The 15,352-nt window shown below is 49.9% G+C and overlaps 1 protein-coding gene across 7 annotated transcripts in view; it reads left to right on the plus strand.

The window, feature by feature from the left end:
• Positions 1-15,352, plus strand: part of ZNF618 (zinc finger protein 618) — a 62,138-nt gene that overhangs the window by 35,296 nt on the left and 11,490 nt on the right. Inside the window, exons 8-13 of one of the 7 annotated variants that reach the window (XM_015567112.1) lie at positions 1,447-1,506; positions 2,038-2,127; positions 8,096-8,335; positions 12,133-12,213; positions 14,218-14,262; positions 15,227-15,304. In XM_015567112.1, coding sequence (XP_015422598.1) covers positions 1,447-1,506; positions 2,038-2,127; positions 8,096-8,335; positions 12,133-12,213; positions 14,218-14,262; positions 15,227-15,304 — 594 coding nt within the window. Of the gene's footprint in view, positions 1-1,446; positions 1,507-2,037; positions 2,128-8,095; positions 8,336-12,129; positions 12,214-14,217; positions 14,263-15,226; positions 15,305-15,352 lie in introns of all 7 variants that reach the window. The other 6 variants (XM_015567113.1, XM_015567117.1, XM_015567118.1 and 3 more) reach the window with 6 other exon arrangements.

Raw genomic sequence — 15,352 nt, forward strand, 5'->3', positions numbered from 1 at the left:
TAGTAACATTAATGCCAGGCAAACTAATAAAACTGTGGTTCTTAAATGTTCCCAAGCATTAGAACTTTCTAAGGGGTCTATTAAAATACGGGTTGCTGGATCCCATCCCTAGAATTTTTCTTTTAGTCTGTCTTGGTTAAGTCCTGAGAATTTGCAGCAAATTCCCAGGTGGTGCTGCTGCTGCTGGCCCAGGGACCTTTGAGAAGGACTGCACTACTAGACAGGGAAACCTTAACAAAGGGCACAGTTTGCAGTAAAGGTCTGGATCCCTGAGCCTTTGTGCATCAAACGACATTATATCTAAATACACAAAATAAATGTAGAAACACCACGAAGTGGGGGGATTTATTACAGGGAGTCTTTGGCCGAGCAGGTAGACAAATAAGATTACGTAGGGATACAGGTGACCTAACAACTTTGAATCCTGCAAATAGCAAATGGATCTTTTACAGTGTTCAGGAATCAGTTACAAAAGTTATTTAACTACAAATATTAAAGTTTCTATATTGAGACAGAAATCCCACAAACAGAATAAGAAGCCAATTTGAGCAAAAATACTTGTAACTAATATAAAGAACAAAACGTTGGTATTCTAACCTACGGAGTCTTAGTGATTTAAAAAAGGTAAGTATACCTATAGAAACATTGGCAGTAAACACAGAAAAGTCATGAACGAAAAACTGCAATTAAACATGAAAAATAGTAAATTTCCTTGCAACTCAAAGAGGTGGAAAATAAAACCAGCACTGCATTAGAGTTTCCCCTATCAGTCACAATTTAAGAAGACAATAATATCTAATGTTTGCTACCATGTATGGAAACAGTCATTTTCCCATCTTTCTGAATGAGATACAGATTGGCCCAATCTTTTGATAGGTAGTTGGTGCTTTGGTTTTCAAAAGCCTTAAAAATGCATACCCTTCATTTATCCCGTGGAAGTAATGTGCAAAGATTATGCTCAATAATCTTTATTTTGCCATGATGTGCAAAAATAATGAGCACATGTGCAAAAATTTCCACAAGTATGTGGATCATAGCATTATTTTTAGATATATATTAAGGGAAATTTGGGGAGATTTTCTAAATGGCCCCTGGTGTAGGAGGCCAGCACAGCAAATTCTGAAGTCCAGTGGAACCATGCAGCCAATAAGTGCAGTAGAGATCAAAGTTTATTGATTGAGCAAGATGTCCACAAAGTATTGTCGATCGAATGCACCAGGTTACAAAGAGCATATAGATCGGGGCCGCCCATTCAAGGCCCACAGCAGCCAGACAAGATGATGTCAGTGTCAGGGGAGTGAGGGGCGGGGTCTGGGGAAGTTGAAAGGTGCAGGTTCTACCCGAGGGGTAGCTGCTACTCTTTGTTTTGGGGATTACAGATGATTGAAATTTCTCTTATTTTTTTTTTAATTTTGTATTTATCAATATTTTATAATTTTCCCCCAGTGAACAATATTACATCAGAAATTTTTAAGAAGAAAGAAGTTAGGCAGACCCAAAAGAGAGGTAAAAATAAAGTCTGGTGGGACCTGAGAGGAAGAAGTGATCTCTTCTGCTGGGGGGCATGGGGTGCTTGGGGCAGGGAAAGGACCTAGAGATGAGGGGACCCAGCGTGGCCATTGCAGAGGGGCTGGTAGAGAGATGGGCACTGGAGGTCAGTTTGGGTCACCACACTTTTCCAGAGCACCGGGGCCTAAGGGCGGAGCAATGAGGGAGAACAGTGTGTGCCAGGCACTGTTCTAAGCACTTGACATAGAAATTTAATCCTCACAGCAATCCTATAAGGTGGTCCTATTATTACCCCCGTTTTAGAGATAGGAAAACTGAGGCACAGAGAGGTTAAGAGATTTGCCCAAGGTCACACAGCTCCAAATGGCAGAGCTGGGATTTGAGTTTAGAGAGTAGTCCACTCAAGTGGACTCCCAATTCTAGTTTGTTGTCCCCGAATGAGGAGGAGTTTGGGGGGAGAGAGCATGCTGCTGCGGCTGGGTGGGAGCCAGGCACCTGTTCCCACACTTTTATCTCCTTCTTGGACAGAAACCGGCAATTACACCTGTGAATTCTGCGGAAAGCAGTACAAGTACTACACACCCTACCAGGAGCATGTGGCCTTACACGCCCCCATCAGTGAGTACCTTTTGTTGTTGGGGGCGGGGTGGGCCAAGCTGTAGTCCCAGGCTCTGGGATGTTACTAGGAGAGGGCGAAACTAAAGGGGAACTGGATCTGGGCCAGTCTCTAGGTGTCCAGGTGTGATCTGGGGCCACCTTACTCGAATAGCTGGGAAAGCCCCACTTTTAAGCCAGGAAAGCGCGAGTCTTCCAACAGTGGATTCAGAGGGTGGGCACCTTTCATCCAAGTCCTTCAGTGTCCCTGTCCCCACCTCCTCTAAGCACCTCCAAATCATGTTCCTGAATCCCCAGCCCCAAAGCCAGCACCATGTGGTGCAGCCCGTCTGAACCCATGCAGAGCCTAGCCTATCCCAGGCAAGGGATGGCCAACTAGACAGGACAGCTCCTCTTTATCCTTGGTGGTGGGAAGGGTGCGAAGCCGGAGTGCTAAGCCAGGACTCAGAGCCCTGGGTGTTAATCCCCGTGGATTCATAGGCTTGCATGTGACCTGGGGCAGGCCCTGTCCAATTTCTGGCCTCCAATCTTTCCTTCCAGAAGGGAAATGGTTCTCATGGCCCTTCCCACAGGGACATAGCAGCCTTCCATTCTGATGCTGCCGATTCCCCGGTGCCACTTCTGGATGTTGGAGCGGGCTCGCTCACCCTTCCATCCCCAGCACATGAGCTGGAGGCCTTCATTCCTCAACCAAAATCCAGATGGAGGCGAGGCTTAACCAACTTCGCAGGGCGGGATGTTTAGGAGCGGATGTAGGAGTACCCCCTGCTTTGGTTTCTTAGGACAGAGCTGAGTGGATCCCACTCCATAATCTCTAAATGGGCAGAGCCCCATGGGCGAGAGCCCCCATCCTGAGATCCATAACTGGGCTAGGATTCCTGTCCTACTCAGCCTCTGACCTGTGCCTGTCACTTCCCTTCCCTGGGCTCAGGTTTCCCTTTGTGGGAGCTCTCGAAGTCTTTCCAGCCCAGGGGTCTGAATTCTAGGCATCTCCAAACCCTCGGGCAGGTAGACCAGGTGGCCCAACTAGAGAAACCCATCCTGCCAGTGAGGCTAGGGATGTATGGGCCACCCATTTTCCACCACATGTTCTGACCTGGGTGGAGGGGGAGGATACGGTTTCTGCTTGGTGGGCATGACCCATCCATTTGACTAGTGGTGCTGGTGCTGAGTCATCAGCGCTGTGGCGGGGCTTGAACTCCATGGCCTGGACCCTCTGAGGACCCCTCTTTCCATGGGCCGGACTGGCAGCTGTGTGTGGACATCTGTCCTGCTGCCTGGTTCCTGGAGAGGATGCCACCCAGAATGCACTTAGATGTTAGTTCCAAGTCCAGCCTGCAACCACGGTGTCAGCCTTTGGAGCGCACCTTCAGTGCTGCTGCTGTTCTCCCAAATTTCTGGAATAAGTTGAATACAGTCGTGGAGTTAACAAGAGGTGGAGTTTGGCTTTGAACCTTGGAAAGCCATTAGGAACATATCTGTCACTCCCAAAAGTTTCCTTATTTCCTTCTAGAATTCCTTGGTCACCACTTCCCCATTCACAGGCAAGCACTGATCTACTTCCTATCCATATAGATTGCTTTGCATTTTCTAGAATATTGCCTATATGGAATCGTACTCCTTTATTGTGTGTATGGGGGTGTCTGGCTTCTTTCACTCACCTTAATTGTTTTAAGATTCTTCGTGTTTGCATGTATCCGTACTTCATTCCTTTTCATTGATGGGTAGTAGTATTCTATTGTCTAGATACAGTAAGTTCTCACTTTAAGTCGTCAATAGGTTCTGTAATTTTAAGTGAAATGATGTATAACAAAACCAGTTTTACCATGGACTAATTGACACAAGAGTTAAGTTCCTATAGCATATCATCAATGTTATAATGAAATGGCATTGAACAAAGTTACATTATTTGAGGACCTACCGTATAGATACCACAATTTTTTTTATTCACTTATGGATGGACACATGGGTCGTTCCAGTTTAGAGCTAATACAAATAAAGCTGCTGGGAACATTTCTGTGCACATCTTTGTACGGACAAATGCTTTCATTTCTCTTGGGTAAATATCTGGGAGTGGAATGGCTGGATCATATACTAGTAGCAGGTGTATGTTTAACTTTTAAGAAACAGCCCAATTGTTTTTCAAAGCGATTATGCCATGTTACATTCCAACCAGCAGTGTACTTTTCTTTTCATGTAATGTTCTTGTCTAATTTGGGTATCAGAGTAATACTAGCCTTACAGAATGAGTTGGAAAGAGTATTTCCTGCATGGCGTGTCATTTAGATTACAGTGATTGATAATATTGTTTAAATCTCTACACCTTTCCAGAGTTTTCAAAAACATATGCTTGTTCTGCCAAATACCGAGAGAGGAGAGTTAAAATCTACAACTTTAATTCTAGAGATGTTGTCTCTCCCTTTAGTTCTGTCAGGTTTTGATGCATATATTTTGAAATTTGTTTTTAAGTGCACACACTTGGGATCATTATGTCATGACCCTTTTAAAATTGTTCAATGCCCTTCTTTATATCTGGTAATACCCATTGTCTGAAATCTACTTTATTTGATATTAATATAGCCACTACAGCTTTCTTAGGATTAGTGTTTGCATGGTATATCTCTTTTCATCCTTTGCTTTTTACTTATATGTGTGTTTTAAGTGCATACATATGCTAGTAGTTGGTTCTCACTCCTTTATCCAGCCTGACAACCCCTGCCTTTAAATGAAGTGTTTAACCCATTTACATTTGATATATTATTTTGATATGCTTAGATTTAAGTTTTTTATCTTGTATTTCTGTTTGTTTCATTTCTTTTTATTATTCATTTTTTGTCTTGCCTTCTTTAATATCAATCAAGAATTTTAAAAATTTCCTCTGTTAGCTTTCCACCTATACTACTTTATAAAACCAACAATTATTTTTTGCTTTAAACGGTCAATCCTGTGTTAAAGTAATTAGGAAATGAGAGAAAATGTCTTTCATATTTATTACATATTTACAATTTTCTGTACTTTTATTTATGTAAATCTGAATTTCCTCTATTATCCTTTTCCTTTATTCCCTGAAGAACTTCCTTGAACATTTCTTACCTTGTAGGTCTGTTGGTGAAAGATTTTCTTAACTGAAGATGTTTTTATTTTACCCTTTGAAGGACATCTTCTCTGGATATGAAATTCTGGGTTGAGAAATTTTTTTTAGCACTTTAAGAATGTCATTCTTTTATCTTCTTTGCTTATGTTGTGTCTTGTGAGAAGTCAAAGGTCATTCTGGTTGTTATTCTATACTTGATGTATCTTTTTTCTGTGGATTATTTTAAATATTTCTCTATAATACTGGCTTTAGTAATTTGATTATGGATATATAGTATTCTTTGGCTTCATCTTCGTTGGGGTTTATTGAGCTTTTTGGATCAGTGGGTTTATATTTTTCATCAAGGAAAATTTTCAGTCAGTATTTCCATAAATATTTTTCTTCCCCAATTTCTCTTTTGCCTCCTATTGAGACTATTGACATGTATGTTACTTTTTTTTTTTTACGATGTTTACAGATCAGTTGAAACTGTGTTCAGTGTTTCAGCCTTATTTTCCCTGTGTTTCTATTTGGATTGTTTCAAGTGCCCTGTTCTCAGGTTTGCTGATCTTTTCTTCTACAGTGTCTTACTTTGTTTCATTGGAAATAGCCATTAAGTGAATTTTTCATCTCAGCTATCATATTTTTTTATCTCTGTAATTTCCGCTTGGTTCTGTTTCACACCATTTCTTTCTTCATTATGTTCATGCTATCCTTTAAATCTTGGAGCATATTTATAATAGCTGTGTTAAGGTCCTTGTCTGCAGATTCTATTGTTGCTGTCATTTTTGTATGTTTCTGTTGACTGTTTTGTGTTTTTTTTCCCTGTTGAATATTATTCCCGTTTTCCTGCTCCACCCGATGGCATCCTTTTTTTTATTCTGTGCTGCCTGTGTGGATGCAGTGTTGTTGAGTGTCTGGACTTTGCTATCTTCCTTTGAAAAATGTTGAATTTTGTTCTGGTCGGCAGTTAATACAGATTAGCTTGGTAATTCAAAGGCTCGATTTTAAGCTGTGTTGGGGCGGGGTCTGGATTACAGTAGCCTCTCCGTATCCGCGGTTTCACTTTCCATGGTTTTAGTCAACTGTGGTGTAAAAATATTAAATGGAAAATTCCAGAAATAGTTTATACATTTTAAGTTGCACACTGTTCTGAGTAACGGGATGAAATCTCATGCCATCCTGCTCCATCCCTCTTAGAACACGAGTGATCCCTTTGTCTACCTTATCCAGGCTCCATAACTACCCACCCCTACTTAGTAGCGGTCTCAGTTATCAGATCGGTTGTCACAGTACACAGTGCTTGTGTTCCAAATAAGCCTTATTTTAATAAAGGCCCCAACGCCATGAACATAACTTCTATTACAGCCTGTTGTTATAACTGTCCTATTTTATTATTAGTCCTTGTTGTAAATCTCTTAGTATGCCTAATTTTAAAATTAAAATGTGTCACAATATGTATGCCTAGCAAAAAAAACGGTACCTCTAGGATTCAGTACTATGTGCGGTTTCAGGCCTTCATTGGAGGTCTGGGTATGTATCGCTCCTGGATAAGGGGGGATACGGTAGTCCTTGTGCTAGGGTCAGCGTAATCCTTCTAAGGCCTGGCTCTTCTGGGTCTCAGCTGAACGACTGGGTATTCAGCAAGGTCTCCTCTCTGGCAAGTGGGACCTCAGACATCCTCTAACCTTGCACACCCCTGACTCCTCACTCACTGGCAGCCCGCAGTCTGTTGGCTGCCAGGCTTGCAGGGGTCCCTCTGCACACGGTTCAGGAGTTCTTTCTTTTCTCCCTTCTTTGTTATCCTGCCCTTCAAACTCCAGCCACCTTGGAAGCCCTGAACTCTGACCGCTGACTCCTCAGTCAGGGTGACTGGGGTGCTTTCTTTGGGCTTCACGTCTGTGCTCTGGTCCAGAAGGTCTCCCCAGGCGGAGAGCAGGCGGGGTCACGGGGCTCATGGGAGGTCTTCTTTCATGACTCACAGGAGGCCCTGCACCTCCTTCTGTTCACGGTCTGAAATGGTGGTTTCACGTGTTTTGTCCAGCTTTATGTTGCGTCTGGAGGAGGGCTAGTCCTACACCAGCGGCTCCAGCGTGGCCAGAGTGTAAGGTCTTAGTTCTCTTCCTCAGACTAAAACCCACAAGGATTTCCCAGGTTAGACCCTGTGGATCCCGTCTCCCTCTCACTTCCACCTCCAGCCTTTGGTCCTACGAGGCCCACTTGCCGCAAATTCATTTCCACTCCCCCCTTCTTCAGGGAGTTCCCCTGCCCCAACCCCTGGGCCTGGTCTCTTCTCCCTCTCGGTGGCATGGTTACTTTTTTCAAATCCATATATTCTCTGCATGTTCTGCTCCACTTAAACGTTCAGCTTCACAGGAAGGAGAGATCACTGTGTTCTCTTATTTTTAAATATCTCTTTTATGTGTAAATATCTCCTATGTTTCTTACAAGAGCAATCAGCCAGTCTGTCTAAAGCTCTTCCTTTCTCTGTGAAAGCCCAGGTAGGAATTCCAGCTGGACAGCATTTCACGTGAGAAGGTCAACACACGGTGTAAACTATGGAATGAAATGAGACAGGAGCCTGGGAAATGCATCGTGGCTCCATCCCAAACTGCTCTGTGACCCCGGAGTGGTGCCTGTCCCTCTCTGAGCCCCTGCATCCCTCTCTGCCTATGCCCTGGGGCCGTTGGAGGGTACCGTGTGAGATAGGCTTGCCTCGAGGAGAAGCTGGGGAAGGTTCTAGACTCCCAGGTGGGAGCGAGAGTCTTTGCTTTCTGTGGACTGAGAAGAGGTGTCCACCCTCGAGCACGGGGGGCGGAGGTGGGGGCAGTGGCTCGAGAGGCCACTTACTCCGCCAGCTCCGAGGGCTCTTGGGGACTGAGAGCGTGACCCTCTCAGGTACCGCCCCCGGGTGGGAGCCGCCGGACGATCCAGACACGGGCTCTGAGTGTTCACATCCAGAGGTGTCCCCGTCTCCACGCTTCGTGGCTGCGAAGACCCAGACGAACCAGTCGGGGAAAAAAGCTTCGGCCTCCGTGGTCCGGTGCTCCGCCCTCTTACACCGCACCCCTCCAGCCACCCAAACCCAGACGTTCCGCACCCCAAATTCAGGATCTCCAGCCAACAAGGCAACCTCAGGTACCAACGGCCTCTGTCACCCCACACGCCCTCCATTCCCCCTCCCCCCCCGCCACAGCTGTGCCCGGGGTCATTGTTCCCTTGCAAGAGCAACAGTGGGGGTCCCATAGTTATGTGGGACGAATCTGGGTCCTAGCTCTGCCTCTGACGGGCCCTGAGACCTTGGCGAGCCACCTAACTAACCTCTCTGAGTCTAAGTTTTTCTTATCCTAAATCAGAGGGTGGCACAAGAGAGTTTGCAAAGTTTTCTCCTTTTAAACAAGAGAATATTTCCCCCACGTCATGGCCTAAGGTGTTTTTAAAAACTGCTTTAAATTCCTTGCCAATATTTGGACGCTAGGAGGTTTTATGTGAAACTTGATCTCCAGCTGACATGGACAAGTCGGCTCCGGCCGTTCCGGGCCCACTTTCCTGCAGTGCAACAATTGGCTTGGGCTGAGCCACAGCTGCCTCCTGTATTCATAGAGCATGTGCTCGCCAGTTTTCCACAGTCCCCACCACTCCCTCCTGCCTACCCAACACAAGAGCCATGTGGCGGGTGCCATCTCTCATTGTGATCACACTGTTGTCTGTCTGACATGCAGCCCGGTTCATCCATTCATGTCCCTGCCTGGAAACCCCCCGGCATGCGTTTGCATCCCCCATCTTTCCGAAAACCCAGCCTAAGAACTCATTTCTACGAAGAGCTGTTCTCCTCAAAGCAGGGTGGCTGGCCGGACGCTTTGTGCTCTTGGCCTCCCGCTACTCGTGAAATCGCTCCCTGGGCCATGGCCCAGCAGGCGACCAATGGATGCCAGCTCCAGGGTTTTCTGGTCCAGGCGGAGTGGGGTTCCAACCCCCGAAGGGTGAACAGCAGTATTTGTCCCGGGAAAACGGATCAGACGCATGCATGTGTGCTGAGCGCCAGTTATCAGGAGCCCTGACTCATGCCCAGATGGAACGAGCCTTGGGCCGCCTGCCTGTGGGCGGAGGGTAGAGTGATGTAGGGTAGAGTGCTGATGTGGTCCTTCTGGGATCAGGGACCTTTCAGTTGCTGTCAAGAGGCCCACAGCCATCCATTACACATACAAGTGATCAGACTGAGTTCAGTGACCCAGTAGGTTGGGCTGGCGGTTGACGAGTTGTGTTTGCCATTATTCTTTGGTTCGTGGGCTACTGTGGGGCAAGGATATGTTCGTCAGAAGTGTTTGAAGATAGGCTTATGAAGTTTAGATGTCCCGGAAGGAGAGTAAGTACGTAATCAACCTTGAACATCATGGATTTTGAGGTACTGCGTTGAGAAAAGCCGATAGCCGTTGTATTTTTCTAGAAACAGGATGGTCCTCATGGGCTCATCGGTGGTAGATGTTAGCTCAGCTACTAATGGGATCACAAGTTCCAAATGTTTGCTTTTTATTCTTGACCTTCTGGCTGGGAGTTTCTATGTCTGTAGTTCCTGCAGGGAGCTGCCTGGAAGGGGCAGCTCTTGGACCTCAATATCCCCAAAGAAGCATCCCGGAAGCTCTGGGACTTGCTTCTAGCTGCCTTTATGTGACCTGGGAGACTTGGGGCTAGGGGCAGAGCAGGTGGGCAGAGCAGAGGACACCAGGTTGCCGCAGGAACCTGCACGGGAGAGCTGGAAGTGGTGACGGCCTTCACCGTGTTGGAACAGGCAGCTGTTTTTGGGTGGAGGTGCGGGCCTGTGCCTGGGACCTCACCCACTGTACAGCCCACTGGTTTGTGGCCGGAGGTGCCCGTGGCAGGGAGAGCTGATCAAGTTGCATTATGAGCTGAGTACTGGGAAACGAATCATGACCTCAGTTGTCAGGTCTGCCAATAAAGTGGTGAGGCTGCATGAAAGTCCCCCGCAGAGGGGTCGCCTGCACGCACGAGGATTAAGATGCAGAAAGGACTCGCTTGTGAAAAAAGAAGCGTCTGCCTGTGCGAGAATGAAGTCTCATTCTGCCGTCTTAGAGGATTAACAGCTGTTCAGCCCTGGGAACTTGACAGCCTCACTTTCCTCTGGGTGTGTGTGTGTTTTTTTCACCTATAAAATGGAAGTGACGGCGTGGACCTCATAGAGCTATTGGGAGAATTAAGAGAGACCCTGGGTGTAAGGCATCTAAATCAGTGCCTGGCACATAGTAGGTGCTCAGTAAATTAGTGCAACTCCCTCCCCCCTTTCCCCTAGGCAAAGAACTGAAGGGCTTTCTTTGCCCATTTAAAGATGACTTCTTGAAGGAGGCAGGTATGGAGCTCTCAGCCCAGGCATTCTATGGATGCGTTTTGGAGAGAGGGTTTTCCTTGTGATATTGTGGACAGCCTCTGCGGAAAGGAGACGTCATTGGGGTCAGGGAATGGGGCATTGAGCAGGACCTGCAGGAGCCACCTCTGGCTTCCTTTCCTGTCGCCCGATGATCGTCCGGAACCCTGGCCCCCACAGCCTGAGCGAGAGCCCTTCTGGCATGGGGTGGACTGGGTGACAGTGGTGTTTCCCACAGTGAGTTCCTGAAACCACCATTTTTTTAGAAATAGTAAAGAATCTACCCAATAATTTTAAAATAGGCGCCTTAGCTTGTTTGGCTCAGTGGATACAGTGTCAGCCTGTGGACTGAAGGATCCTGGGTTCGATTCCAATCAAGGACACATGCCCAGGTTGCTGTCTCGATCCCCAGTGTGGGGCATGCAGGAGGCAGCTGGTCAATGATTCTCTCATCATTGATATTTCTCTCTCTTTCTCCCTCTCACTTCCTCTCTGAAATTTATAAAAATATATTTAAAGAAAAATGGGCTTGAGTAGCCAAATCCATTTGGAAAGACTGGATTAATAAAGCCAGATGGGCCTCTTTTCAGTGAACTTCTCCGAGCCTTTGACAAGGTGGTGCAAGTTGCTTCTCCCTAAGAAAGGGGCTGGGTCGGCTGTTCCACCCCGTCTCTTGTTCCCAGAAGTCTGTCTCCTGGAGCATCCGGCTCCCATTGTGCCCAGAGCGTGGAAAAGCCGAGTCCCCTCCCAGCCTGGATATTCAGTGTCAGTACCTTCCATAGGTGGGGGAGAGGTGGGCACTAAATTGGTATTTTCCACCTTGAATTCTGTCTCTGCCTCTGGGGTTACAGGCAGCGCCTGGGAGAAGGTGAGCCACTAAGAAAAGTGCCGCCTGTAAGCAGAGATGCCCAAGAAATCATCAGGAGCTAGTCCTTAACCCGGATGAACTCTGACCGGACCTCACCTGGTCTTTGGCCTCCTGGGGTGTGGGCTGCCCCCATTCTGCCTGGCACATCTTCTCTCCAAGGCGCTCCTTGCCACCCAGGGACCACTGGGCATGTGGAGCTGTCCAGCCCACCTGCTCTACCAGAACTGCCTTCAGGAGACAGTCTGCCCTCCTCCCTGCTCCGTTGTGGGGCCTGAGACAGCGGAATCTGGCATAGGGACCAGTGGGGGCAGGTCCGCATTGCTTAGTGGCCCACGTGTGGCTCCCCAGGGGCCCAGATGGGAGACCCAGGCCCATTTGCCGTCTGCTCACTCGGCTGGATTTCATCTGTGAGCTCCTGGACAGGTCACCCACACATACCCCTAGGCCTGGACCTCCACCCCCTCTGGGCACTGTCCGAGGGTCTCCTGGGGCCCTGACAAGGTATCAGGCGACTCAGGTGAGCTTGAGGAGCTGGGGCTCTGGTCTGGGATGCTGGAGCTCCTCATTGTCTGATCCCCCCAGGTACTCCAGCCTCTGAGTCGCCTCTGGCATGACCACCCCCCCTTTGGACCTAGTGCTAATCAATCACCGTCATTTTCTCTCGCTCTCTCCTGTCCCCACCAGCAGAAAGCGCTTTCAGTCGGAGAGTAGAAAGCAAAGCACAAAACCACTTTGAAGAGACGAACAGCAGTTCCCAAAACTCCAGCGGTGAGTGTGCCCTGTGCCAGGCACCCCGTGCTGAGGTTGCCGGCTCCGTCTGCTCCCCCCTGTGGGCTGGGGTCTCCATGATGCATGCTGGTGGTGTTGGGAGAGGCTGAGAATTAGGAGGCCAGGGCTGGGCAGAAACCCACGGGCCTAGTCTTCCAGGGGCCTCCTTCTGGGCCTCAGGGGCATCTCGGGGGACTGTGGCCCTTCCTGTCTCTTCCCCATGGAGAGAGGAACTCCCCCTACCCCACAGCCTGCAACACCTACATGCATGGCCCCAGAGACCTGAGCCTAAAAGAGCCATTTCTATATTTTTAGGGAAAACGTCAGCCATTTTATTTCCAGCAGAGGCAATGGGGTTACAGCAGAGAGAGCTGTGGCCTGGTAAGCCAGAGGCCCAGAGTTCTGGCTCCACTTCGGACCAGGAACCATCCAACGGTTCCCTTCCAGCCCCTGCCCGCCCAAGGTTTGCCTGAGGTTCCTGGCAGTGTTTTGGCGCCCCCTGGTGGCTGCCTCCACCAAGACCCTGGCAGAACAGAGGGCCTTAGAACAGAGCTGCCCAAGGCCCCTCTCCCCAGATAGACCTGGGTCAGCCCAGCGGGGCCGTCGGGGGTGGTCACCAGCGGCCTCTGTCCGAGAAGGCATAGCCAGGCGGTCTGCACAGTGGCAGCCAGGGCAGGAAGGGAAGGGGCAAGAGTTCCGACACTGGTTATAGTAAAGCAAGGCACCCCCTCTCTCGCACAGTTGAGGTTCCGTTCATCATACTCGGTCCCCACTTGTGCCCCGCATATCCTGGGCACTGCTTGTGTATAGACAGATGCTGGGCGCAGCCTGACCGTCCATCAGGGGCTTCATGAAACAGTTGGGAACACAGGTTTGAATGTGGAGGCTTCTGCGTAGGAATCTGAGCCCCAGCTCTGTCTCCAGCCAAGGTTCGAACCTCAGCTCCGCCCTCTGTGAGCTGGTGGCGGGGCCTGGACTCTCAGTTCTCCTCCGCTCTAAAGTGGGGATAGCACAGACGTCCCTGCGTGGTGAGCATTCAGCAAGTGCCCTGCAGAGATTACGTTCCCACTCACGTAATCTCTTTACGTAAACCCAGTTATTCTACGAGGATCCTGAGCAAGGGAGTGAGGGGTGCGGGGGGCCCTGACAGGACCCCTTCACTGTAGAGAACGTGTCAGCTTTTCCAAGCTGCTTCAACCCTTTTGAAAAATGTAATCCAGCAGCATCTCCAACAAGTGGGCTTAAACGTGGTGGCGTTTTGCCCAAGGCCACACAGGACTAAGCATCAGGACCGGAGCCCTGGCCTCCCGGGAGTCTCTGCTCTGAGCCAGCCAGGCTGCACCCCCTGCCTCTCCTTCCACCAGAGCCGATACTCAGAGCTGGAAACTGGCTGTGCGAAGGGCAGACACCGTTTACTGAGCGCTTACTCTGTGCCTGGCATGTGTTCAGAGCTGTGTGTGTCTTTCCTGTCTTCCCGTGTGCCCCAGCCCCAGGAGGAGGGTTATCTTTCGTTTGGGGGTGAGAAAACGGAGGCTCAGGAGAAGGGGGTAGTTGCCCCAGGTCCCCAGCTTGTAAGTGGTGGAGCCAGGACCCCAGCCGGACCCCAGCCGAGTCCACCCGCACCACCCTGCCACCTCCTGCGCCTGAGGCTCACCTGGCAGCACCAGGCAGCGTGGGGCAGGTTCCAGCAGGCAGAGCACCTCCCAAGCACAGCCCTCAGGGCCAGGACCTCGAAGCAGCTTCCTGTCCTGAAGCCGAGCGTGGACATTCTCATTGTGCTCTGTGGGCTCACCTTTGGAGAGCTGAGTGTGTCCTAGAGGGGTGGCCCTGGCTGCCATTGCCGTGCCCTGTGTCCCAGCCCCACCCCCGAATCTGAGCCTGGCTCTGTGTGCCCCTCGTCTGAGGGCCCCATCTGGTCACAACTTGTTAACAATGGAAATAATGACGGTCATCTGAGAGCACCAGACCTGGAGGAGACCTAGCTAAACTGTTTCTCTTTTGCAGAAACTGCAAGTCCCCTGATTTCCAATACTTTCCCTCTCCTACAGAGTAAGTGGGGGTCCCATGGGGGGCTGGAGAGGGCGAGGCCGGGCAGGGAATGAACTGAGTGGCTCCAGCTCTCAGGGCCTCCCCAGAGCATCCGACCTTGGGCCGCCCTCCCAGGCAGACAGGCAGCTAGTAGCGCAGGAGGAGTGCCCAGCCCAGGCGGGTGGAGGAGTTGGCACGGGGGACGAGGCAGACCCCCGACATGGCAGCCGCCTCTGTCCCCCAGCCCTGCAGGAACACAGACCTCCCCATGTCAGCCATCCTCCTCCTCTCTTTATCCTTTCCTCCTTTGTACCCCTTCTTCCTCCCTCGTCTCTTGGGCATTGACTCGAGTATTGGGAACAGAGATCAAAGATAAAGGCCCACTTGTCCCGGTCCTGTGTGCTGTCCTCCTCCCTTCTCTCCCGCCCTCCGCCTCTCTCTGCCCTTTCCACGTCTTGTCCCACTTCTTGCTTTTCTGTGGCTTTCTCCCCTTCTTACCCTGTTCTCAGTTTCTTCTTCCTCTCCCTTTCCTCTGTGTGCATTGCCTTGTTTGGGGGCTCGTTCATACATTAACTCATTCGTTTGCTCAGCAAACAGTGATGCCCGGGTGCTTCTACAGGCAGGCAGATGGGCCGGGGAACCAGTAAGACCCCGTCTCTGGCTAAGAGCTCCTGTCCCTCCTCCAGCCCATCTGCCCCAAGCACCTCCACCCCCAGTGCCCAGACAGTGCCTGGCACACAGTAAGCACTCAGTAAATGGCTGCCTGACCGCATCAGAGGCTCTCTGAGGCTGCACGTCCCCCTCTCCCCATCGATCCTTCCTGCCCCCGGCCTCCTGCTCACCCGTTAGTGCCAGGGGCAGGTCAGGCTGGACCCAGAGCCCCAGTGTGTGTTGGGGTTCCCAGTTCCCAATCTGCCCACAGCCCAGCAGGAAGGCACCCAGGGTCCTTCTGCCCCTAAAACGGCTGCTTCATTTCTCCCCGCAGAACCCTACACCTGTGGCGCCTGTGGGATCCAGTTCCAGTTCTACAACAACCTGCTGGAGCACATGCAGTCCCACGCGGGTAAGCGCCCCCACAGCCCATGGGGTGCTGCAGCACCCCCCCCCCCCC

This window comes from Myotis davidii, unplaced genomic scaffold (assembly GCF_000327345.1).
Source record: "Myotis davidii unplaced genomic scaffold, ASM32734v1 scaffold142, whole genome shotgun sequence".
NCBI classification, from domain to species: domain Eukaryota; kingdom Metazoa; phylum Chordata; class Mammalia; order Chiroptera; family Vespertilionidae; genus Myotis; species Myotis davidii.